Genomic DNA, 23,766 nt, shown 5'->3' on the forward strand with positions numbered 1-23,766 from the left:
TTCAATTTTATGCCTTAAACCACTCACCCACTGTGATATTAAGCAGTGGGTGACACTTAATATCACTTAGTATCTTAGGCACACAAAATCAATTATTTTTAAAATAAATCAGAATTGTTTGTTAAGAATTCTTTATTAAAATAATTTTTTGATTTTGTTAGTGCATCAAAATCAATTCTTTATGAAAACAACTCACTTTGGTGCACAGACCATTCAGACTCCAGATTCAAATACAAAAGAGGAGCTATTATCACAACATGCAAGTGTTTTAGAAACCCTAAGAGAAACCCACTAACTTGAACACAGCCATTATAATACAACCCAACTCCATTCTAACAATAGTTGACGTGTTATGCAAATTGACTGGAAAGAAGATAAACTGTCATATATCATTTGGTGAGGTCACATGGTGTTAAAGGAGACAAGGCAAAAATGATGGGTAGTCATGTAAATTCAGTGATGGACATGCATGTACTGCAAAGGATGCTGCTGGGTATGATGTCTGACACAGTATATTTCATGTGAGACCTCAACACAGATGAGACAGCCAAAGGCATAAATTCCATCTCATTATTGGGTTGGACCATAAACAGGAAAATTTCTTAAGAGCAATTTTTGGAGGTCGGCAAGGTTTCATTGAAATGTAATGTAAAATGTGCTTTAAAATGTTTTTAAAACACATTCAAGCTGCAGGACCAACAATAACTAGGAATGCATATCAAACAAGTTTTATTCTCAGTAAGCAGCCTGCAGAGAAGTAAAACTAAAGTTAAAATGTTGCTTAGATACAAGTTTTGTTCAGTCTGACTGATCTAATTTCTGCTACAAATATACAAAAATTTAAGGTTCTAAAAACAAAAGGTAAATTAGGTAAACTTCGGTAAATTACCTTTGGCTTCAGAGGACAATATGTCCCCAAAAGGGGTTACACTTATGAATAGGTGAGGTTTTTCTTGAAGGCAAATTTGAGAACACATTTTATGACATTAGAATACATTATTTTTAAAAGAGATTTATTTTGAAGGGTCACAAAAATGCACAACTTACATATTTTATAAGCAAAAATTCAATGGAGAGAATCTTAGGCAGGTTTAAATAAAATAATAGAAGACAGTGAAAAACAACTGCAAAGCCTTCAATTAAAAAAAGACAACTACACATAAGCAACAAATACAAACAAAAAAGATCAAAGAGAAACCTTGTTAATGCATATATAAATATTGTTAAAATATTAACAAAAATTTATAAATAATATCACATAAAAATACATTAGTAGCTATACAAATTAGTTTTTGTGATCAATCTATATTTTCAGCATGAATCTGTTTGATTGTAAATACTTAATTCCCATGAAAAGCGAGACTTTACTCTTGATGCTTCTGAGTCATAATTTTCACACAATGACAACAAAAAGTGAAACCAAGACCTGAAGTATGAACATTCTAACACTAGAAGCACTACTGGTTGTTGGTGCTACACTTGTGGTGGTTGGTATTGCAGTTGGTGCTGCTGTTGTAGTGGTTCGTACTGCAGTTGTGGTTATTTGCGCAACAGTTGTTAGTGGTGTAGTGGTGATTGTTGATGCTGTAGTTGTTCTGGTTGGATCTGTTGTTGTGATTGTTTGTGCTGCAATGGTGATTGGTGCAGCAGTTGTCGATGTTGGTACTGTGGTTGTGATGGTTGGTGCTGTAGTTGTGGTTGTTTGTGCAGCAGTTGTCATTGATGCTGTAGTTATTGCTGCTGCAGCAGTTGTCATTGTTTGTGCTGCAGTTGTGGTTGGTGCTGCAGTGGAGGTTGTTGTTGGTGCTGTTGTGGATATTGGTTCAGCGGTTGCTGCTGCAGTTGTGATTGTTTGTGCTATTGTTGTGGCAGCAGTTGCGGTGAGAGGTGCTGTTGTTGGCGGTGCTGCAGTTGTTGTGGTTGGTGCTGAAGGTGTTGTTAGTGCAGTAGTTGTGGATGTTGGTGCTGCAGTTGTGGTTATTGGTGCAGCAGTTGTAGTTTTTTGTGCTGCGGTTATTGTAGTCACAAGTGCTGAAGTTGTGGTGGTAGCAGGTGCAGTTGTTAGTGCTGCAGTTGATGGTGGTGCTGCAGTTGTAGTGGTGGGAGGTGCTGTTGTTGGTGATGCAGTTGAGAATGATGCAATAGTTGTTGCTGGTGCTGCAGTTGTGGGTTTGTGAGCAGATGTTGTTAGTCCTGCAGTTATGGTTGGTGCTGCAGCTGTTGTGGATGGGGCTGTAGTTGTGGTTGCTGGTACTGCAGTTTTTGCTGTAGTTGTTGAGGTTGTTGTTGAAGACATTGTGGTTGTTTTTGCTGCAGTTGTTAGTGCTGTAGAAGTGGTTGTTGGTTCTGCAGTTGTGGTGGTTGGTGCAGCAGTTGTTATTGCTGCAGTTGAAGTGGTGCTAGCTGCTGTGGTCGGTGCTGCAGTTGTGGTTGTTGCTTCAGCAGTTCTTGCTGTAGTTGTGGTTGTTTGTGCTTTGGTTGTGGTGGTCGGAGGAGAAGATGTGGTGGTTGTTGCTGCAGTTGTTGTTGCTACAGTTGTTGTTGATGCTGTAGTTGTGGTTGTTGGGGCTACGGTTGTGGTGGTTGGGGCAGCAGTTGTTGTTATTGCTGTAGTTGTGGTTGTTTGTGCTGCAGTTGTAGTTGTTGCTTCAGCAGTTGCTGCTGTAGTTGTGGTTGTGGTGGTTGGTTTCGCAGTTGTAGTGGTTGGTGAAACAGAAGTGGTGGTTGTTGCTGCAGTTGTGGTGGTTGGTGGAGCAGATGTGGTGGTTGTTGCTGCAGTTGTGGTGGTTGGTGAAGCAGTCATGGTTGGTACTGCTCCAGTTGTTGTTGTTGGTGTTGCAGTTGTGGGGATTAATGAAGCAGTTGTGGTGGTCGCAGGTGCTGTTGTCGTCGGTGCTGCAGATGTGGTTGTTGGTGCTGCAGCTGTGGTGGTTAGTGCTGTAGTTGTGGTTGTAGGTGGGGAAGTTGTGGTTGTTATTTGTTCAACAGTTATAGTTGTTGCTGTTGGAGCAGTTGTGGTTGTTGCTGAAGTTGTTGTTGGAAGTGCAGCAGTTGTTGTTGTTGGTGCTGCAGTTGTTGCTGTTGGTAATGCAGTTGTTGTGGTTGTTGGTGCTGCAGTTGTGGTTGGTGTTGCAGTTGTGTCTTTTGGTAATGCAGTCGGTGCTGGTGTTGAGGTGGTTGGTGCTTTAGTTGTTGTTGGTGCTGTGGTTGTCGTGGTTGATGTTGTGGTTGTTGCTAGTGCAGTTGTGGTTGTTGTTTGTTCAACAGTTGTTATGGTTTTTGCTGCAGTTGTTAGTGCAGCAGTTGTTGTCAATGCAGCAGGTGTTGTGATTGGTGCTGCTGTTGTGGTGGTTGGTGCTGCAGTTATGGTTGTTGGTGCTACATTTGTGGTGGTTGATGCTTTGGTTGTTGTTGCTGCAGTTGTGGTGGTTGGTCCCGAAGTTGTAGTGGTTGATGGTGCAGTAGTTGTTGTTACTGCTGTAGTTATGATGGTTGGTGCTGAAGTTGTCGGTTTTGGTGCAGTTATGGTCGTTGTTGCTGTGGTTGTTGGTGGTGCTGTGGTTGTGGTGGTTGATGCTATGGTTGTTGGTGGTGTTGTGGTTGTGGTGGTTGATGCTATGGTTGTTTGTGCATCAGTTGTGGTTGTTTGTGCTGCAGTTGTGGTGGTGGGAGTTGCAGTTGTTGGCATTGTAGTTGGTTCTGCAGTTGTCGTTGGTGCAGTAGTTGTGGTTGTTTGTCCTGCAGTTGTGGTTGTTGGTTCATTGGTTGTTGCTGTAGCTGTTGTGGTTGGTACAGCAGCTGTAGTGGTTGTTGTTGTTGGTGTTGTAGTTGTGGTGATTAGTACTGTAGTTGTGGTGGTTGGTGCAGCTGTTGTTGTTGCTACTGTAGTTGTGGTGGTTGGTGCTGAAGTTGTGGTTGGTCCGAAAGTTGTTGTTAGTGCAGCAGTTGTGGTTGTTACTGCTGCAGTTGTGGTGGTGGGAAGTGGTGTGGTTGGTTCTGCAGTTGTGGTGGTGGGAGGTGCTGTTGTTGGTGTGGTTGATGGTGCAAATGTGGTCATTAGTGCAGCAGTTGTGGTTGTCGGTGGTGCAGTTGTGGTGGTTGACGCTTTGGTTGTTGTAGTTGCTGCAGCTGTGGTGGTTGGTGCCAAAGTTTTAGTGGTTGGTGGAGCAGATGTGGTGGTTAATGCTGCAGTTGTGGTGGTGGGAGGTGATGTTGTTACTGTGGTGGTTGGTCCCGAAGTTGTAGTGGTTGGTGGAGCAGATGTGGTGGTTAGTGCTGTAGTTGTGGTGGTTGGTGCTGAAGTTGTCGTTTGTGCTGCAGTTATGGTCGTTGGTCTTGTGGTTGTTGTTGGTGCTGTGGTTATGGTGGTTGATGCTGTGGTTGTTTGTGATGCAGTTGTGGTGGTTGGAGTTGCAGTTGTTGGCGTTGTAGTTGGTTCTGCAGTTGGGGTGGTTGTTGGTGCTGCAGTTGTTGTCGTTGGTACAGCAGCTGTAGTGGTTGTTGTTGTTGGTACAGCAGCTGTAGTGGTTGTTGTTGGTGGTGATGTAGTTGTGGTGAATAGTACTGTAGTTGTGGTTGGAGGTGCTGTTGTTGTTGGTGTTGAAGTTGTCATTGATGCTGAAATTGTGGTGGTGGTTGGTGCAGCCGTTGTTGTTGCTACTGTAGTTGTGCTGGTTGGTGCTGAAGTTGTGGTTGGTGCTAAAGTTGTTGTTAGTGCAGCAGTTGAGGTTGTTGCTGCTGCACTTGTGGTGGTGGGAAGTGCTGTGGTTGGTTCTGCAGTTGTCGTTGGTGCTGCAGTTATGGTCGTTGGTGCTATGGTTGTTGTTGGTGCTGCGGTTCTGGTGGTTGATGCTGTGGTTGTTTGTGCATCAGTTGTGGTTTTTTGTGCTGCAGATGTGGTGGTTAGTGCTGCAGTTGTGGTGGTGGGAGGTGATGTTGTTGCTGTGGTGGTTGGTCCCGAAGTTGTAGTGGTTGGTGGAGTAGATGTGGTGGTTAGTGCTGCAGTTGTGGAGGTGTGAGGTGCTGTTGTAGTTGATGGTGCAGCAGTTGTTGTTACTGCTGTAGTTGTGGTGGTTGGTGCTGAAGTTGTTGTTTGTGCTGCAGTTATGGTCGTTGGTCTTGTGGTTGTTGTTGGTGCTGTGGTTATTGTGGTTGATGCTGTGGTTATTTGTGCATCAGTTGTGGTTGTTTGTGCTGCAGTTGTGGTGGTTGGAGTTGCAGCTGTTGGCGTTGTAGTTGGTTCTGCAGTTGGGGTGGTTGTTGGTGCTGCAGTTGTTGTTGTTGGTACAGCAGCTGTAGTGGTTGTTGTTGTTGGTGATGTAGTTGTGGTGAATAGTACTGTAGTTGTGGTTGGAGGTGCTGTTGTTGTTGGTGTTGCAGTTGTCATTGATGCTGAAATTGTGGGGGTGGTTGGTGCAGCCATTGTTGTTGCTACTGTAGTTGTGGTGGTTGGTGCTGAAGTTGTGGTTGGTGCTAAAGTTGTTGTTAGTGCAGCAGTTGAGGTTGTTGCTGCTGCACTTGTGGTGGTGGGAAGTGCTGTGGTTGGTTCTGCAGTTGATGTCGGTGCTGCTGTTGTGGTGGTTGGTCCTGTAGTTGTAGTGGTTGGTGGAGCAGATGTGGTGGTTAGTGCTGCAGTTGTGGTGGTGGGAGGTGCTGTTGTTGTTGTGGTTGATGGTGCAAATGTGGTCATTAGTGCAGCAGTTGTGGTTATTGGTGCTGCGGTTGTGGTCGTTGACACTTTGGTTGTTGTTGTTGCTGCAGTTGTAGTAGTTGGTGCCGAAGTTGTAGTGGTTGGTGGAGTAGATGTGGTGGTTATTGCTGCAGTTGTGGAGGTGGGAGGTGCTGTTGTTGTTGTGGTTGATGGTGCAGCAGTTGTCGTTACTGCTGTAGTTGTGGTGGTTGGTGCTGAAGTTGTCTTTGGTGCTGCAGTTATGGTCGTTGGTGCTGTGGTTATGGTGGTTGATGCTGTGGTTGTTTGTGATGTAGTTGTGGTGGTTGGAGTTGCAGCTGTTGGCGTTGTAGTTGGTTCTGCAGTTGGGGTGGTTGTTGGTGCTGCAGCTGTAGTGGTTGTTGTTGGTGGTGATGTAGTTGTGGTGAATAGTACTGTAGTTGTGGTTGGAGGTGCTGTTGTTGTTGGTGTTGAAGTTGTCATTGATGCTGAAATTGTGGTGGTGGTTGGTGCAGCCGTTGTTGTTGCTACTGTAGTTGTGGTGGTGGGAAGTGCTGTGGTTGGTTCTGCAGTTGTCGTTGGTGCTGCAGTTATGGTCGTTGGTGCTGTGGTTGTTGTTGGTGCTGCGGTTCTGGTGGTTGATGCTGTGGTTGTTTGTGCATCAGTTGTGGTTGTTTGTGCTGCAGATGTGGTGGTTAGTGTTGCAGTTGTGGTGGTGTGAGGTGCTGTTGTTGTAGTTGATGGCGCAGCAATTGTTGTTACTGCTGTAGTTGTGGTGGTTGGTGCTGAAGTTGTCATTGATGCTGAAATTGTGGTGGTGGTTGGTGCAGCCGTTGTTGTTGCTACTGTAGTTGTGGTGGTTGGTGCTGAAGTTGTAGTTAGTGCAGCAGTTGTTAGTGCAGCAGTTGAGGTTGTTGCTGCTGCAGTTGTGGTGGTGGGAAGTGCTGTGGTTGGTTCTTCAGTTGTCGTTGGTGCTGCAGTTATGGTCGTTGGTGCTGTGGTTGTTGTTGGTGCTGCGGTTCTGGTGGTTGATGCTGTGGTTGTTTGTGCATCAGTTGTGGTTTTTTGTGCTGCAGATGTGGTGGTTAGTGCTGCAGTTGTGGTGGTGGGAGGTGATGTTGTTGCTGTGGTGGTTGGTCCCGAAGTTGTAGTGGTTGGTGGAGCAGATGTGGTGGTTAGTGCTGCAGTTGTGGAGGTGTGAGGTGCTGTTGTTGTAGTTGATGGTGCAGCAGTTGTTGTTACTGCTGTAGTTGTGGTGGTTGGTGCTGAAGTTGTTGTTTGTGCTGCAGTTATGGTCGTTGGTCTTGTGGTTGTTGTTGGTGCTGTGGTTATTGTGGTTGATGCTGTGGTTGTTTGTGCATCAGTTGTGGTTGTTTGTTCTGCAGTTGTGGTTGTTGGTTCATTGGTTGTTGCTGTAGTTGTTGTGGTTGGTACAGCAGCTGTAGTGGTTGTTGTTGTTGTTGGTGCTGTAGTTGTTGTGGTTGGTACAGCAGCTGTAGTGGTTGTTGTTGTTGTTGGTGCTGTAGTTGTGGTGATTAGCACTGTAGTTGTGGTGGTTGGAGGTGCTGTTGTTGGTGGTGCTGCAGTTGTCGTTGATGCTGAAATTGTGGTGGTGGTTGGTTCAGCCGTTGTTGTTGCTACTGTAGTTGTGGTGGTTGGAGGTGCTGTTGTTGTTGGTGCTGCAATTGTTGTGGTTGGTGCAGCAGATGTGGTTGTTGCACTCGGAACATTGCACAAACTCGTTGTACAGCAGGCTGGTCCACTTGTGATTGAACCAACACTCTGCATGAATGGCAAACTTCCCAGATCTGAAGCAGCTGTACAGGTGTTTTGTGATGCACAACCCAGCGCAGGAAATGTGTTTGTTCCATCGTTCACTATTTCCATAAAAATAGAATAGTTATTCATTTAATAATTTAAATTCAATTCAAATCAGTAGTTGTTTATTAAATTAAGTTTAATTCAAATATGTTGAAATATAATAACCAACTCAGGACCAATGTGTAATTTTTTGGCACTGCATTTTATTTTATTTTTCCAGCTTTCATAAAATGTACAGCTTTCTCAACAGTTATACATTATTAAATATAAAATCTTACAAGTTGCAGAGAAGCAGTTGGTCTCATCTCCTGTACAGGTTATTGGAGAGGTGCACTGAGATGTTGTTGGGTCACAAACAAGGCATTGAAGGGAGTTAGCAGACTGAGAACTGGGGTCTGACATAAAAAGAGATAATGGAAGAAACTGATTAAATATCAGCAAAAAAGTAGCATCAGATCTTCTTTTTAACTCTTGATGAAACCTACCATCCAGAATCTGTGAGTTGCAGTTGTCTGTGTTGCAGCACTGAGCAGATGCAATTGCACTTTGGGATCCCAAGTTGACTGAAAATCTTGAAGAGCCTGTAGCCGGACACAGAGAGGAAGCTGCACAGGCTTTGTAGAGCTGTGTTACTGAAATCCCAGGTTGAGTAGCTGTAGAGTCAAGAAGACGTTTGGTGTTGTTAGGAGAAATACAGCAACCTCAATGCATACAATGAATTCCATCATAAGTAAAATAAGAGACAAACAGAACAATACCTCGAATGGTAGCTGTTATACACATGGTCTCTGAGCCACATGTTAGTGGTACTGTGCTTGTACACATCTGGTCTGTGCAGGTCATACATGTCAGGGCTCCAGCTGCAATCATGCGGAAGTAGAAAATAACTTATTTAAACGTTCCACAAATTTGAAATGCCTAAGCAGATTTTTTCTAATTCACATATGGAAAGATTACTTACATCCTTAATGAACTTTTCTGATGAAAAGTATCTTTCTATTTGTATTCCTGCTATCAAACTACAAAAATTGTAGAATGGAGTGACCCAGAGGAGGGCATAATGTTAAATTTCTCATTGATATTAAAAAATGCCACACAAACATAAGTTGCTCTAAAACACTACAGTGATAAACGAGAAAACTGTGGAGCTACAAATATGAGGACTGCAGTTCGTATGTATCTAGTCCAAAAGAGAATTATTCACAAAAGGAAGGAGTTAAAAGCATGATAAATCAACTTTAACAATTAATTCATGGTTCAAGTTTCTTAAAGGTTTTATTTTTATTACACTAGTGCTCCTGAAAGCTAAGCAAAAATCAAACTTCTTAAATATCATAGTGCCAAAAATTGTAATTTAAGGTCAGAGCTGCATCAGCAAAAAGGTGAAAAGAAGTTAATTAAAAATGATTACTTAAAATATTTTGTACAGTCAGAAAGAAACAGCTTAAAAAAAAAAAAAAAAAAAAAAAAAAACAAACAAACAAAGGCTAGTGTTTTGAAAATGTTAAATTTCATGGGAAATGCTTAAATAGAAGACACTATGTTTGTCTTCTATTTAAGCATGAATGGCAAATATCCAATATTTTCAGTTCCTTATTTTTCATAGAGTCAAAAAATCTTTTTGTTGTAATATTCCTAGAACAAAAAAAAATTCAGAAACAGACCAATCATGAAATAATGTATGTGTTAACATATTCTGTTGGATTTTATTTATTTTAACATGTCAAAGAGAAAGGCTTATGTCCTTTGAGGAAATACTAACATTGTTTTGAAAAGGGATCAGTGCCGCAACACAAGCCTGACTTGCATCTTGTTTTATATAAAAGTGACTAATGCGTCCAATGAAAATATACTTGTTCAGATGCATAAATTCTGAAATCATAAACACTTAATAAAACTTACAAAAATAATATTATTACTTAAAATTTCACACTGTGCTTCAACTGTCTGCTAAACAACATGATAAACAGTTACACCTGTTGGAAAAAGGTAACATATAGTTTATTTCCAGTATTTTATACAAGAATGAAAAAAAAAGTAGTAATTATTCTTACCCTTGCTGTTGAAAGCCCAGATGAGAGTCAGAGAAAAGATCAGCTTCATTGTGATGTTAAGGTGGATCCTGCAGGATAGTCCTGGTTCTGATACTGAATCTTTGAAACTCACATCTCTTTAAATACTGCTTGGATGACATCAATGGACAGGTGTTCCCAAGTTCTCAACGTCAATTATCAAAAGCAATGTCCAAATGTCACAGCGTCAATACGTCCTCACCACACCTATTTCTGCATGCCAGTTTCTGAAAAGAATAATTTCTTTAAACCCATCATGTTAATAACATCACAGCATTAAGGTAAAAGAAAGTTCTGCGCTTCTGTGTTGATGTGACACTTTTCTTAATTTTTCACACTCCATGACTGGAAAACAGAGTTTTTTTTGTTTTGTTTTTTTTTTTAAATGAAAGTATTCAACATAATTTCGTTCCCATGACCTAAAACAAATTGATTATGAGCATCTTTTTAACAAAACTTTTCAAGATATTTTACAATTGCTGTGTTCCTTTGCAAATTTAATTCTTTTATTTTCAGTCTGTGCCAACTTCAAAAGAAAGAAAACCTAAAAAAAAAAAAACTTCAGCAATAATATTACTTTTGCTAAAGAAGTTGAAAACTCTGAGAAACAATTTTTCAAACAATGACAACAAGCGCTGCAAGTAAATAAAAACAGTGAGAGGACATATGACTCAGCCAATTCACATGTGTCACAGAGAATTGAAGTGACAAAAGCTGTTTGACTCTCCTTCCCTGTTGAAGCTGACTGATGCTCTCTGGTGTTTGGTATGTACATGACAACTTCTTACATAAGCATTATGTATCTATAAATTGTATGTAGAAAAAACAGTAATTCATATGTAATATAATATAATATTTGAATGTTCAGACTGTTAAAAATCAGGCTGAAGGATTACAAACATAATATCCAATGTTAAAAATAACAGTTCTAAAATCGCACAAAACTCACTAAATGATGGTAATAGTTTAAGATAATCACAGTCTGCAGCACTTAACATAACCAAACTTTAACATGGCAACATGCTAACTATCCCTGAAAAACTTTGTTTTGTTGTGAAATCTTTTCTTCACCAGTAGGCCTGACAGTTATTACCCTGAATGATCACAGCAGCAACTGTCTAAGCAAAAGAATTGTTTTTATAACAATGCATATAATGTGATATATTCAAAGACCAATCTTCAAAAAAAGGACAAAAAAATGCATTAAGATATTATTCTTCCTTGATCATCAGCACTGATGTTTTACTTGACTTGCACTCAAGAAAGTTCAGAACAGGATTATTTCTAATACTGACAGAACTGATTCTCAAGAAGTATTATCTGCTGCACCAAAGCATATTTTTTGTTTTTTAACAGATTAAGCACTTTTTAATTGCTAAATACTGAAACTTATTGGAAATACATAACAATAAGAAAGTACAAACAAAGCTCAACAATGGCTTCTGTTTTTCAATCACAAAGTCTTTAATCAAGCCACCGCCCTTCATCATAGACACTCCTACTTCTGTTACATGGAAACGTCAAGGAGTTTAACCTTAAATGCCTCTGATGTGTAGTTTGTTATTGCACTTCACGCAACTTTACTAAACATACATTTCACTTACACTGGCATTTATGTTGTGCTTCCCTTTGAGCACAACATAAAGAAGGTAAGTTTGTTTCTTGTAGCTCAGCGGCCAACATGGGACAAAGACTCTACATTGATGCAACAAGGTATGAAAAATCCATTCTGGAAAGAACACAGGTTGTTTTTTTGTAACTGCAACTTGACTCCATTAATTCTACTGTTTGTATGGGCAACTGCCCACAATACCCATATGAAAAAGTGCCAAAGCAAATTTATATACATAGATTCAACTTATTATTAATCTTCTCTGTTTAATAAATCAGTAGAAACATAAAGTGATCAATCAAAAAGAAAGACGAACTTGACTTCAAAGGTTTTTTTTTTTTTTTTTTTTTTTTACAGTCAATTGAAACTTAAAATTTCAATATCTGGCTTTAACCTAAATAGAAAACAAAAACATAACCTAAGGTTATAAGCCCTAGGTTACGGGCTTAGAAAGTCAATGAAAAGAATGTTAGAACGTGCTGGACATAAATTCAAGGTGTATGAAGAAAAAAAAATTACTCTTTTGCAGCTTTATGTGATACGGGAAGTGAAGCAACAACAACAAAACAAAACACCTGAATCATCTAACATTGATTTGTCTGTTTCAAAGGGAGCTGGGCAAACCTTTCTTGGTGCTTTTATGTAAGCCTCTGAACTCTGCTGAACTTCAGAGAGACATCATGAGGGAATGATTATCTGTTCAGATAAGAAATTGGGGAAAGCTGTACCCCATTATACAAATGAAACATTTTTTAGTGGAGAGCCTGAAAGACTTTAGGCATTTTCTTTAACTAAAACAGTTTAGAGTTGCTCTCTGCACTGGAAAGAGTAATTCTATCTGGATAGACTCACACATTAGAGGATTTAATGGTACAAAGTTCTTAGGCGCTCAAACCCAATAGAAGACAACTGAGCTGAGGATCACCAAGGGCAGGTGGTCGGCTCGGCGAAGCTCAGGCAGTCTTCTCCCCCCCTTTCGAATCCTGGTGATGGAGCGAGTCTTGAGGTAAAGGAATGCAGAGAGAACCTGGAAGGTGTCTGCCGGGACGAAGGAGGATGTTGCTGCCATCAGCAGCAGTCTATACAGTTTTGAGTTAATTTTATAATTTTAAGTTGGTATAGATAAGTTAAAGTGAGGTAAAATATTTATATTCATTATAAGTTGTGGAAATATTTTTGGAGTGGAACCAATGTTTAATGTTTCGTTTAGGCACATATTTTTAGTTACACACAGCACTCTGTAGAGGGCAGCATGTTTTTTGTCTTAGTAAATGGAAAGGTTCGGTGAGGCATTAAGGCTCGTGTAGCTACACAGAGTTTCTGTATTAACCCTTTCAGGTTGAAGCGGCCAATGAGATACGCATTTTGTGTTTTAATTTGTGCGTAATAATTGTCTCTTCTCTATGTGAATGTTTTCTGTAAAAATGTATTTTGTGTTTTGTACAGTTCTCACGGCACAATTATTAAATGCCAGTAACAACCCTGAACGCCTTGCTTCGTTTTCTACCCGGAGGGAGTTATAGAGGAGATGGAGATGTGGCAGGTCGAAGCACGGCTGACAAGCGGGAAGACCGAAGGGATTCGTGGACGGTGATTGGCTGGAGCGCTGCAGTGCGCCAGACCTGATTAGCAGCGGCTGGGGCGTGGAGGATGATGAGGATCAGCTGTGTTCCATCTCCCAGCTTGAATTTTCGCCTAGGCTTAATTTTCAAAGGATAAAAACATTTTCTGAACATTGTTAAAATACTGTGCATTTGGCACTAAACCCTGTATGGATCATTTTAAATAAAAGCAAAGTCTCTTTGGATTCTTGCGTTTGTGAGCGTAAATTATACACACACCTCATAATATTTATTTGCAAACATTATGAAAACATGATGTTCTCCATCTTTGTTAAAAATATGAGATATAATTTGTTTGTTATAAAAGTGCAAAAATGTGCAAAAGGTCTTGGGTTGCGATTTGTTTAGTACTTCCGTTAGTTTATATGTCATTGAATTGCTCAACATCAAAATACATTAAAGATTTGTTGTCTTTGTATCAATCTTTCAGACTTCTCAAGTATTCTGCTTCTAGTCTGCTCTGCAATAATAAAATTGTTGACAAGTTAGTTTCTTATAGTTTTCATGTCAGATTAAAAACAATACAATAACGAATATTTCTTTGTTTTTTGTATCTTTGACTTGATTCTCACAAAAAAATATAAAACAACCACCAAACTCATATGATTTTGATATTTATTTTGTCTTAAAAGAATTTTTGTGAACCTGACAGTTTGTGACCCGGATGTGTGTGGTCTACATGTGATGACAACACTGAACTGCAAGATTTTAGTGAGGATTCACTAAAATCAAAACTATTTGCAATGTCTAAGACAAGTAACACTAAGTGAAGAACAGAAGTCTTCTTTAAGGGGAGAGTGTACTTTCATAAAGTAGTAGCTCCAGAAAATCATGTATAGTTTTTTGCAATAGCAGTAAAGGGAATCTGACACAGCTTTGGCAAATGACCGATGGTTTGGTCCATTCAGAACAGTGTCCTCCTCCCAAAGGTCACATCAGGTGTTTCTTAGTGATGATCTCAGTTTATAACATAGTTTACAATAAACATGGACAACATTTCTTTTTAGAATTATTATAATTCACAGATCATAGTCTTAGGCATGTCTAAATAAAATAATAGATTTCAATGCTAAACGGTTACAAAACATTTCGATTTGAATAATTTTAAATGAACAACAAAAAATAGATAATCAATAAATAATGCCACCAAAATATTAAACAAGAAGCTAAAATATTGAATCTAGTATTAAGATATAATAATTTACTTATGGTGATTAATTGAACTTTTGTGAATTAATCTGTTTGATTGTCAGAAACCTAATTCTCTAATTGAGAGAGACTTTGAGAATCTGTTGAATTTTTGTGATTTTTATAGAATTACAATAGAAAGTAAAAGTAAGACATGAAGAACTCCCATTCTGATAACAGAAGCACTACTGGTGATTGATGTCGTGGGGACAGACTGTGCTGGTGTAGCTGTTGTGGTTGGAGCTGCAGTTGTTGTGGTTGTTGCTGTGGTTGTGGTGGATGGTGCTGCAGTTGTAGTTATTGGTGCTGCTGTTGTGGTTGTTGGCGCTGCTGTTGTGGTTGGTGCTGCAGTTGTGGTTGTTGGTGCTGCTGCCGTGGTGGTTGGTGCTTCTGTTGTGGTGGTTTGTGCTGCAGTTGTGGTTATTGGTACTGCAGTTGTGGTTGTTGGTGCTGCTGTTGTGGTTGTTGGTGCTGCGGTTGTGGTTGTTGGTGCTGCTGTTGTTGTGGTTGCTGCAGTTGTGGTTGTTGGTGCTTGTGTCGTGGTGGTTGGTGCTGCTGTTGTGGTTGTTGGCGCTGCTGTAGTGGTGGTTGGTGCTGCAGTTGTGGTTGTTGGTGCTGCTGTCGTGGTGGTTGGTGCTTCTGTTGTGGTGGTTTGTGCTGCGGTTGTGGTTGTTGGTACTGCGGTTGCGGTTGTTGGTGCTGCTGTTGTGGTGGTTGGTGCTGCAGTTGTGGTTGTTGGTGCTGCGGTTGTGGTTGTTGGCGCTGCTGTTGTGGTGGTTGGTGCTGCAGTTGTGGTTGTTGGTGCTGCGGTTGTGGTTGTTGGTGCTGCTGTTGTGGTTGTTGGCGCTGCTGTTGTGGTGGTTGGTGCTGCAGTTGTGGTTGTTGGTGCTGCTGTTGTGGTGGTTGGTGCTGTGGTTGTTGGTGCTGCAGTGGTGGTTGTTGGTGCTGTCGTGGTGATTGGTACTGCGGTTGTGGTTGTTGGTGCTGTTGTTGTGGTGGTTTGTGCTTCGATTGTGGTTGTTGGTGCTGCTGTTGTAGTGGTTGGTGCTGTGGTTGTGGTGGTTGGTGCTGCTGTTGTGGTTGGTTGTTGAACATTGCACAGACCGGTTGTACAGCATGTTGGTCCACTGGTGATTGAACCAACACTTTGCATGAATGGCAAACTTCCCAATCCTGAAGCAGCTGTACAGGTATTTGGTGATGCACAACCCAGTGCAGGAAATGTGCTTGTTCCATTGTTCACTGTTGACCCAGAAAATAGATTACAATCATATTCGTTGTTTCAATCAAAGTACGCTCGACATCTAATAACTATATTGTACATTTTTCTAAAATGTGGCATTAATACAATGCCACTTCTTTTATCAAAATCACACCCATGATTAATAACTTATTCATTATTAAATATAAAATCTTACAAGTTGCAGAGAAGCAGTTGGTCTCATCTCCTGTGCAATTTATTGGAGTGGTGCACTGAGATGTTGCGGGGTCACAAACGTTGCACTGAAAGGATGTAGTGGGTTGAGGGTTGGGAGCTGAATCAACAATTAACAAAGGAAGAGAAACTTATTAAATATTAAGGAACTAAAGAAAAATCTGATATTTTTTCTTCCTTTATCTCATGATTACACCTACCAGTCAGTGTCTTTGAGTTGCAGTTGTTGGTGCTGCAGCACTCAGCAGTTGCAATTGCACTTTGAGAACCCAAGTTGACTGAAAAAGTCGAGGTGCCTGTAGCCGGACACAGAGAGGACGCTGCACATTGTTTGATGATTTGTGTTTCTCTAGTCCCAAATGTATTTACTGTAGAGTCAAAGAACAGTTTGTTGGTGAAAGTAGAAAATACAGCAACCTCACTTCTTACAACATAATTTATCATGAACTATGAAGAGACATAAGCAGAACAATACCCTGGATAGTAGCTGTTATACACATAGGCTCAGTTCCACATTTGACTGATTTTGAGGTTGAACATGCCAGATCTGAGCAGGTGTTACATGTCAGGGCTCCAGCTGCAATCAGGAGGGAGAACAGAAGGATTAGTTTAAATGCTCTGCAAGTTTGAAATGCCAAAGGATTTTTTTTCTAATTTACACATGGTCAGTATTATACATTCACATATTACACATTTTAAGATATAATATTTTAAATCAATTATGTATTCTTCATATTCTACTGCAGAAAAAAACAAAACAAAAAACATTATCTTCATTAAAAAAAAACTTCTTTAATATGATTTTTATAGATCAGTACTCCAACACCAAACAGCTGAAAAGACTTATTTCAATAATAATTTTTAAAATATTTACCAAAGTTAGAAACCAACAGCTTTTCTTTAAAAATGAGCTCGGCCAAACCACAACGAGCGTTTAAATCTCAAGGGAAATCTTGACAAGGAAGAATAAAGAATAAATATTTTTTCTCTCTGGCTACCTGTGGTAAATGCCCCATATTTAAGGTTCCTTCATTTTTCAGAAAGATTAAAATAATTAACTTTTAACAGAACATGACAAACTCCAACACATTCCACCAAAGAGGAATGTGCCTAAAAGTAACTAAATGATCATGTAATAATCTGTCTGAACACAGTTTTCTGACAGAGGAGAATGCTTCACCAAATTGGAGAGAGAAATATTTATATACTTTGAGAAAAAAATTTTTTTTTCCCCCTTAAAGTATACTCCAACTATAATAGAATGAAAACATATATGTAAGTACTATTCTTACCATTGCTAAACAGCATCAAGATGAGAGTCAGAGAAAAGATCATATTCATTGTGATAATCAGGTGGATCCAGCAGGTTCGTTCTCTTGGTTCTGATAGTGAATCTCTTGAGATTGTTACTCTTTAAATACTGTCCAGATGACCTCAATGAAAAGGCGTGCTTCCATATTGACACTGGTCAAAAACAATGCTATAATGTCACAGCATCTTTAACAAGTCAACACTCTTTTAACACATGTAATCCTGCATTCCTGTGTGTGAAAAGTCACTTCTCCAGACATATAATTAACATTCTGACATGCAGCATTATCAAAGAAATGTTGCCAAAAAAAGTTCTTAACTTTTGTGTCTTTGTTGCTGATGTGACGTCATTGATTTTCCATAATCCATAAAACTAGTTAACAGCCGAACCTATTTAGCATATTTCACTTCTCACAAACAAAAACAAAGAGGTTATTAACATCTTGTTTGTAATAAATTGTTTAAAGATCTTTTATTATTGTTCTGTACCTTGATGAATTTCATTTTATTCTTTTCAATCTGTGCCAACTGCAAAAGGAAATAAATCTGAAAAACATTATTCTTTAATTTGGAAATTCTATGAATAGGAGCAGCAAGAGCAACAATAAATAAACTTAGTGTTATTAAAAGAGACATCAAAATGTGATCTTATCAGCAATAATAGTTGTTTATGGGATATCCTAGTTCAGATCTGTAATAAATATTATATTTAGAACAATTACATGAACTGCAGAAAAAAAACAACAACAACGAAACACAACGAAACCAATTATGTGACAAATGACTAGGAATTTCTTTGAATTTAAAGCTGCTTGACGATACTCTTCAATAATTACATACAAAGACTTTTTGGAAATTTAAAGTAGTCAGGAAGCAGCAGCAAAATTCAACAATAGTTTGTCTTTTTTGCACCTCTTGAGTCTTGAGTCATCACCATCTATCACAAAGCCTGGTGACACCACCCACTTTGCACCATAGAAACACCAAAAGGTGTTTCTATGGTGCAAATTGTTGTTAATATTGCAAACTACATAACATAATACCCTAAAATGACTTTTAATGGATTAATTTAAATGAAAACTATTAACAATGGGACTTTTGGCTCTGGAAAGGAACCAGACTTTCAGGATTCATTCACTTCAAAGAGCCAAACAAATGATCCAGTTCTGAACATGAATATTTTTCTAAGAACAGGCCATCTTATAGTTTCTTTAAAACAATTTTTGTGTTTAAGGTTTCCAAAAAATAAGTTGAATTATCCATATTAAGTAACCACAGTATTTTCTTACAGTAAATGTTTTGTATATCCATCCATCAATCCATTGTCTGTTCACCCTTGTCCCAAGAATGGTCGGCAGTTACTGGTGCATTTTTCCAGTTGCGTTCCGGGCGGGAGGCAGGGTGACCCTGGACAGGTCGCCAGTCTGTCACAGGGCAACACAGAAACAAACAGGACAAACAACCATGCACACACAACAACAATCCTCTTCTACCGACAATCAAGCCGACGCTCTAACAGTAAACAACACTTATCTAAGAACATGAACCAAAGAGCAACAAGAGCAGGAAGGAAGAAACAAAGAAGGGAGCACACCATGTCACTGCGAGCTTCAGAGTTTCAGCAAGGAAGTCCACTGGCTACCAAAGGACTCTTAATTTATTATCATCCATTGCATCATAATTTAGTTTAAGTTGGTTCTTAGAGCCAGTTCATTTGAACATGACCCATCATTAATGCAAACCGCGCTAATCAGATCTCTATAGTGGCTCCCCGTAATACAGAGAATAGAATTTAAAATGCTTTTATTAGTTTATAAATCACTTAGCACCCAAATACATTAAAGACTTGCTGTTGTATCAATCTTCCAGACCTCTGAGGTCTTCTGGTTCTGGTTCTGCATCCAGTTGACTTCCTGCTGTTGCTGTTGGTCAGTTGCTCAATGGTTTTCTAACATAGAAACATTTAATTAACTGATATTATTGTACTGTTTGATAATTGGCAACAGTTGGGATGCATGTCTCAGTAAATTACATTTATTTTCTTTGTAAAGGGCCTCAAGACACTTTTGTTGGGAATTAGCGATATAAAAATAAACTGAATTGAATTTCTGAAATGTGCTATACAAATAAACTTGACTTAGTAAAACTAATTATTTTCATACTCTAAAACAGAAGTCACAGAACTGTCTTTCTAAAATGAATGTGTATTGTTCATGTGTCAATCTGCCTTTGTTTCTTTTCCTCAGGGTGTGATTAGAAACCAGTCAGACAACCATGTCATTCAGCAGCAGAGCAATGATCCAAAGCTCAGTGGCAAGGCCACCTCTCAATAAGAAAAAATAGCTAAATGAAATTTTGGAGTGACTCAGAGTCAGTGTACCATTAGTTCAATTGTGTTTGATAGATTATCAAAAATGTACAAATTTAAAAATGACCTCTTAGTTTATTATCTGTTTTTATATCAATTAAAAAAATATATATATATATATATGTATTGATTAATTGCTATATTGTATGACATCATTGTAAATTATATCTGACTTCATATTCACACATAGTTTGGAAAACCCTATACTCCCTTCAAATTAAGATTTACTATTGCAACTTAAAACATTTGGCTTCTAAGAAACTGAAAAATTCTTCACAGATTTTAAGCTTCAATCAGCAGTGAAAAAAAAAATCCTCCCTTTGAAGACAAGTTCATTTTTGTTTTTGATTCATTACTTTGCTATTGCTGAATTAATCAGTGAGTAGATACATATTCAATTTAATTCTTGGCTTGTTTAGAAATTAGCTTTCATCACAGTGGCACGTTTTGATATGCATAATGTGTTCAGCTGGGACACATACAAGCATTTAATGTTTTAAATGTAGAACCCTAAAGCAAAAATGAAGATGATTTGTGACAGGATGACATCTGGAGATTCTTATGTAGTTTGTAATGTTAACTATCAGTTCTAATTTTAAAGTGTAGGGTGTTTCCCTTTTAGAGTTTCTATAGTACAGAAGTGGGAGTGTCTGCAGGCTTTGTGATGAGGAAGGTAATGATTTTACTTCAGACTTTGAAAAGCAAAAAATAGAAACCATTGTTGAATTGTGTTGCTGTTTCCTGACATCTTTCTAAATCTGAAAGTTTATGACTTTAATAACTGAAGAGTGTCATCAAGCAGCTTTCGTCAATGAAATCCTCACTTATCACGTAGTTAACTACGTGATAAGTAGTCAACTACGTGACGGAACACTGTGTTCCGTCACTGTTTTTTCCCCTTGGCAGTGCTTGTAATTTTTTCAAAAGATAATGTTTATCACACATTGAATGCACTACTCAGAAACAATTGTTGTTGTTAATCTGAATATATCTTTACTAATATTTTATTATTAATATTCTTACTCATGTTAATGCACAATGTAATGTACAGACTAAATATCAAAGTTTTTCAGATTCTCTTCTTTTTTAAATGAAAAAGAAAAATATAAAATTCCTGAAGACACATAGCAGTCATAAAATATCTTGAAATATTTTATTATGAATATCATGTTAATTACATGATTGTTTTTGTGTGAAATGAAATATATCATATAATTTAAAGAACCTATTTACTAGTTTTATGGATTATGAAAAATCAAGAAAGATGTCACATCAGCAGCAAAGACAAAAAATTTCCTAAGATTTTTGGCAACATTTCTCTAATAGAGCCATATGTCACAATGTCAAGTCAGAGTGTTAATTATATAATGTTTATCACACATTGAGCGCACTACTCAAAAACAATTATTGTTGTTGATCTGAATACACTGAGCCATATCTTTAATAATATTTTATTATTGATATTTTTACTTGTGTAATTTACATTGTGCATTTCTTTCTTTGAAAAAAAAAAGATTATTTTTGAACACTGGAATGCCACAACAGGTCTGGTAACAAAACATAGACAGACTTTATTTTTGATCATAGACGCTGTAAACATTAGATTATCTGAGCAGTATTTAAAGAGTGGAAACTCCAGAGATTTACTATCAGAACCGGCTGACCTGATCTGCACTTTGTTCAAATATTATTTATTCTGAATTGCTTTAACTATGTTTCTGAGTGTGTTTTAAGGAAGCCTCACTGAAGGGAGCAGTCGACAGGGATGTTTTGAGTTGCAGCCCTTTTCAACAGATATCTGCTCAGCAAGAAGTTCCAGTGTTATATAACTTGTTTTTGCTTTATTGTACATGGACATGTGTTTCAGAAGATATGCTGTGTAATTCTGAATCACGTTGCAGTTGTGTGATCTATTTCTATTTCTTAGAGCTACATGTATGTAACTAGGAAATGCCCCGAAACAAATAAAGAGATGGTTTGACAGGGTGTGTTTCAGAGCTGAAGTAGATTGTAACTGAAACACATCCCTTCCGTTCTCCTCGCGAGTAAAAAACAATCTAACTCTCTTGTCATTTCTGTGTCTGTATCTGATCTCGGTGTTTAAAGCTGATCGGCACTTGAAGATCACAATGAAGCTGGTCTTTTCTCTGACTCTCATCTTGGTGCTCCGCAGGAAGGGTAACAATAGTTATTTAATGTTTATCTTCTTTATTTTAAAAGAAAGTACTGGAATTAAATGTTACATAACTTATTAAGCATCTGTGATTATTAATCATGTTTAAGTAGCAGTAAAAACACTGTGGTCATTTTTTTGTTTATGCACTGCTGAATTGATGAATCCAGACATGTAAAGTTTTGAAAGACCTACTAATCATATTTACTATAAAATGTAAAGTACGTGAGGGTGTGATGTGTGGTTTGAAATGACCGTCTGCAAGTTCAACTGTTTCTGTGATCACTGCTGATTCTTATCCCAATTAAAAACAATGATATAATTTCATCAAAGTATCTAATTTGATGAGACATTTTTTTTCTCTCAAACTTTGTTAAAAATGTATACTCACCAAAGATTACCTGATCATAATAAGTCCTTTTAATATTTTTTAAGGCCTTTTAACGATTATTCTGTTACCCACATGAAACAAACATTTTAGAGTAACATGAAAACTTGTTACTTTTGCTCTTGTGTTTCCAGAAATATTCAATGAAATGTTTCTATTTGTCTCCCTGAAAAATTGAGGGACTTGACATATTGAATATTTACCATGTGCAGTTATGGTAAAAAAAAACAAAACTTAATGTCTTCCTTTTTAAGCATTTCTCTTAAAAATTGCAAGTTTTAAAACATTTGTTATTGCTGTTTTTTTTTTTTTTGTTTTTTTTTTAAGATTAGCTGTCTATTTCTAACTGTTATAAACATTTTAATATCATTAAATAAACTCTTCCCAACTGGTTGCTGCTGGAATCCTGACATTGACATAAAATTTTAGGTAGATCAATTATTAAGATGTTTTTGGTTTTGTTGTTGTTGTTTTAGGGAACATTGGCTCAATAAAAGTAGAACATTTGAAGAAGAAATGCAGAATTGTGTTTTTATCCTGGTCTAATATTTAATGTCTAATATTATGTGAAAACTACAATAATAATTTTTTATTGAAATAATTCACTTTTTCCTGAAACATGAAAAAACTTAAAACATGAATTGTTTGTTAAGATGCTTTTTTGTTTGTTTGTTTGTTTGTTTGAATGGCTAATGTGTAAATTAGAAAAAAGTCCTTTGGCATTTCAAATTATGTTTTCGCTTTTTATATAATTTTTGACATTATATTTATGTTATCTATTTGTTGTCAATCATACAATATTAATCAAATATGATAAACTAAATATTTTCTATTTTGTTGTCTGTATTTGCTGCTAAGACAGTGATATGAGGCAGCTTTTTTAATTTTTTTTGAAATTGCTTGACAAAAATGTTTATACTTTCATTTAAACATGCTTAATATTCTGAGCTGTAAGTTCTTGTTTACAACAAATCAAAATAAATCTACTTAAAAAATGATTTTGTCAATTTCATTGTTAAGCATGTTTTCAAATGTGATCATGACTAACAAACACCTTATCCAAATCATTATTTTAAGTGTGACCTTTTGTTGGGGCATACTGTTCTGAATACACCAAAGCCAGAGGTATTTTATCTAAGCTTTGTAATCTTCCCTTCAAGGTTGCCCTTTGGTGCTCTTCGTAATGATGTGTAAAAAGACTGTTAGATTAACTGTCCTCTTGATATTGCAAGACGCTTACAAACTGTCTTTGTTTCTTCATAAACATTGATCTGTTTTGAGTGTTCTCAAATTACTAATAAAAACTTTCAGATGTTGCTTTAATAAAGTGCAGTGGCCCCTTAAAAACTAATGGAACAAAATGTTCATTACTCCACCCAAGATCTCCAAGGACCATGGTACCTACATTGATCTTCACCCAAACATCACTAACATGGATTGAACAAAGTAAAAACTAGGCTTAAAAATAACATGAAATGAATTCTCAGCTGTGATGCAATACACCACAGTTCCTGTCCTTGTGTCACAGAAGCAGTTTGTTGTTTTCCAGATGAATGATTTTTCATTTATTTATTTTTTTTGTGTTTTTTTTGTGGGAATATTTGTAGGATGTGTCCAGGATGTGTGTGATCTGCAGAGGTGTTAGGAAAATACAAAATTGCAAAAAATCCTCACCAACATTTACAATATTCGCAATGTCTAAGACAAGCTTTGAATAACAAGCTTTGAATAACAACACATGAAAAACAGTATGGGAGCACCATGAAAGCTCCCAAACAATTGTTGGTCCCATCCCATAAACAGTACAAGTCAGTAGAAGAAATTCGATGTTTATAAAAGACATAAAATTTCAATAGAAGACCATTATACTGGAATTTTCCAATAGAATACCAGAAGAGATCTGATCCGGTCACCTTAAGAGGCCAGTAGACTTTATGAAACTATTAACATCTGAAAGCTATGGATTTATATATACTAAATAAACATAAAAATGCTATTTAAGAAAAAAATGCACTGTCTGACCAACTTGGAGACTAACCTTCTGAATCATGAGATAAATGCATTAAGAGTATTGTTACACATTATTACCAAAGGTGATTATTACCAAA

The 23,766-nt window shown here is 37.8% G+C and overlaps 1 protein-coding gene across 1 annotated transcript in view; it reads right to left on the reverse strand.

Moving 5' to 3' along the window:
- LOC129370506 (mucin-2-like) overlaps positions 1-23,766 on the reverse strand; it is a 41,318-nt gene that overhangs the window by 11,195 nt on the left and 6,357 nt on the right. Inside the window, exons 11-23 of the mRNA XM_055046549.1 lie at positions 18,064-18,153; positions 16,711-16,800; positions 15,894-15,995; positions 15,619-15,786; positions 15,402-15,518; positions 14,117-15,225; positions 12,734-12,873; positions 12,069-12,252; positions 9,544-9,548; positions 8,300-8,349; positions 7,975-8,142; positions 7,768-7,884; positions 1,400-7,545 (exon numbers count right to left, since the gene is read on the reverse strand). Of these exons, the coding sequence (XP_054902524.1) occupies positions 1,400-7,545; positions 7,768-7,884; positions 7,975-8,142; positions 8,300-8,349; positions 9,544-9,548; positions 12,069-12,252; positions 12,734-12,873; positions 14,117-15,225; positions 15,402-15,518; positions 15,619-15,786; positions 15,894-15,995; positions 16,711-16,800; positions 18,064-18,153 (8,486 nt within the window). The remainder of the gene's footprint in view (positions 1-1,399; positions 7,546-7,767; positions 7,885-7,974; positions 8,143-8,299; positions 8,350-9,543; positions 9,549-12,068; positions 12,253-12,733; positions 12,874-14,116; positions 15,226-15,401; positions 15,519-15,618; positions 15,787-15,893; positions 15,996-16,710; positions 16,801-18,063; positions 18,154-23,766) is intronic.

The sequence above is a fragment of the Poeciliopsis prolifica genome, unplaced genomic scaffold (genome assembly GCF_027474105.1).
Source record: "Poeciliopsis prolifica strain line A6 unplaced genomic scaffold, Auburn_PproV2 SCAFFOLD024, whole genome shotgun sequence".
In the NCBI taxonomy this organism is placed as follows: Eukaryota; Metazoa; Chordata; class Actinopteri; order Cyprinodontiformes; family Poeciliidae; genus Poeciliopsis; species Poeciliopsis prolifica.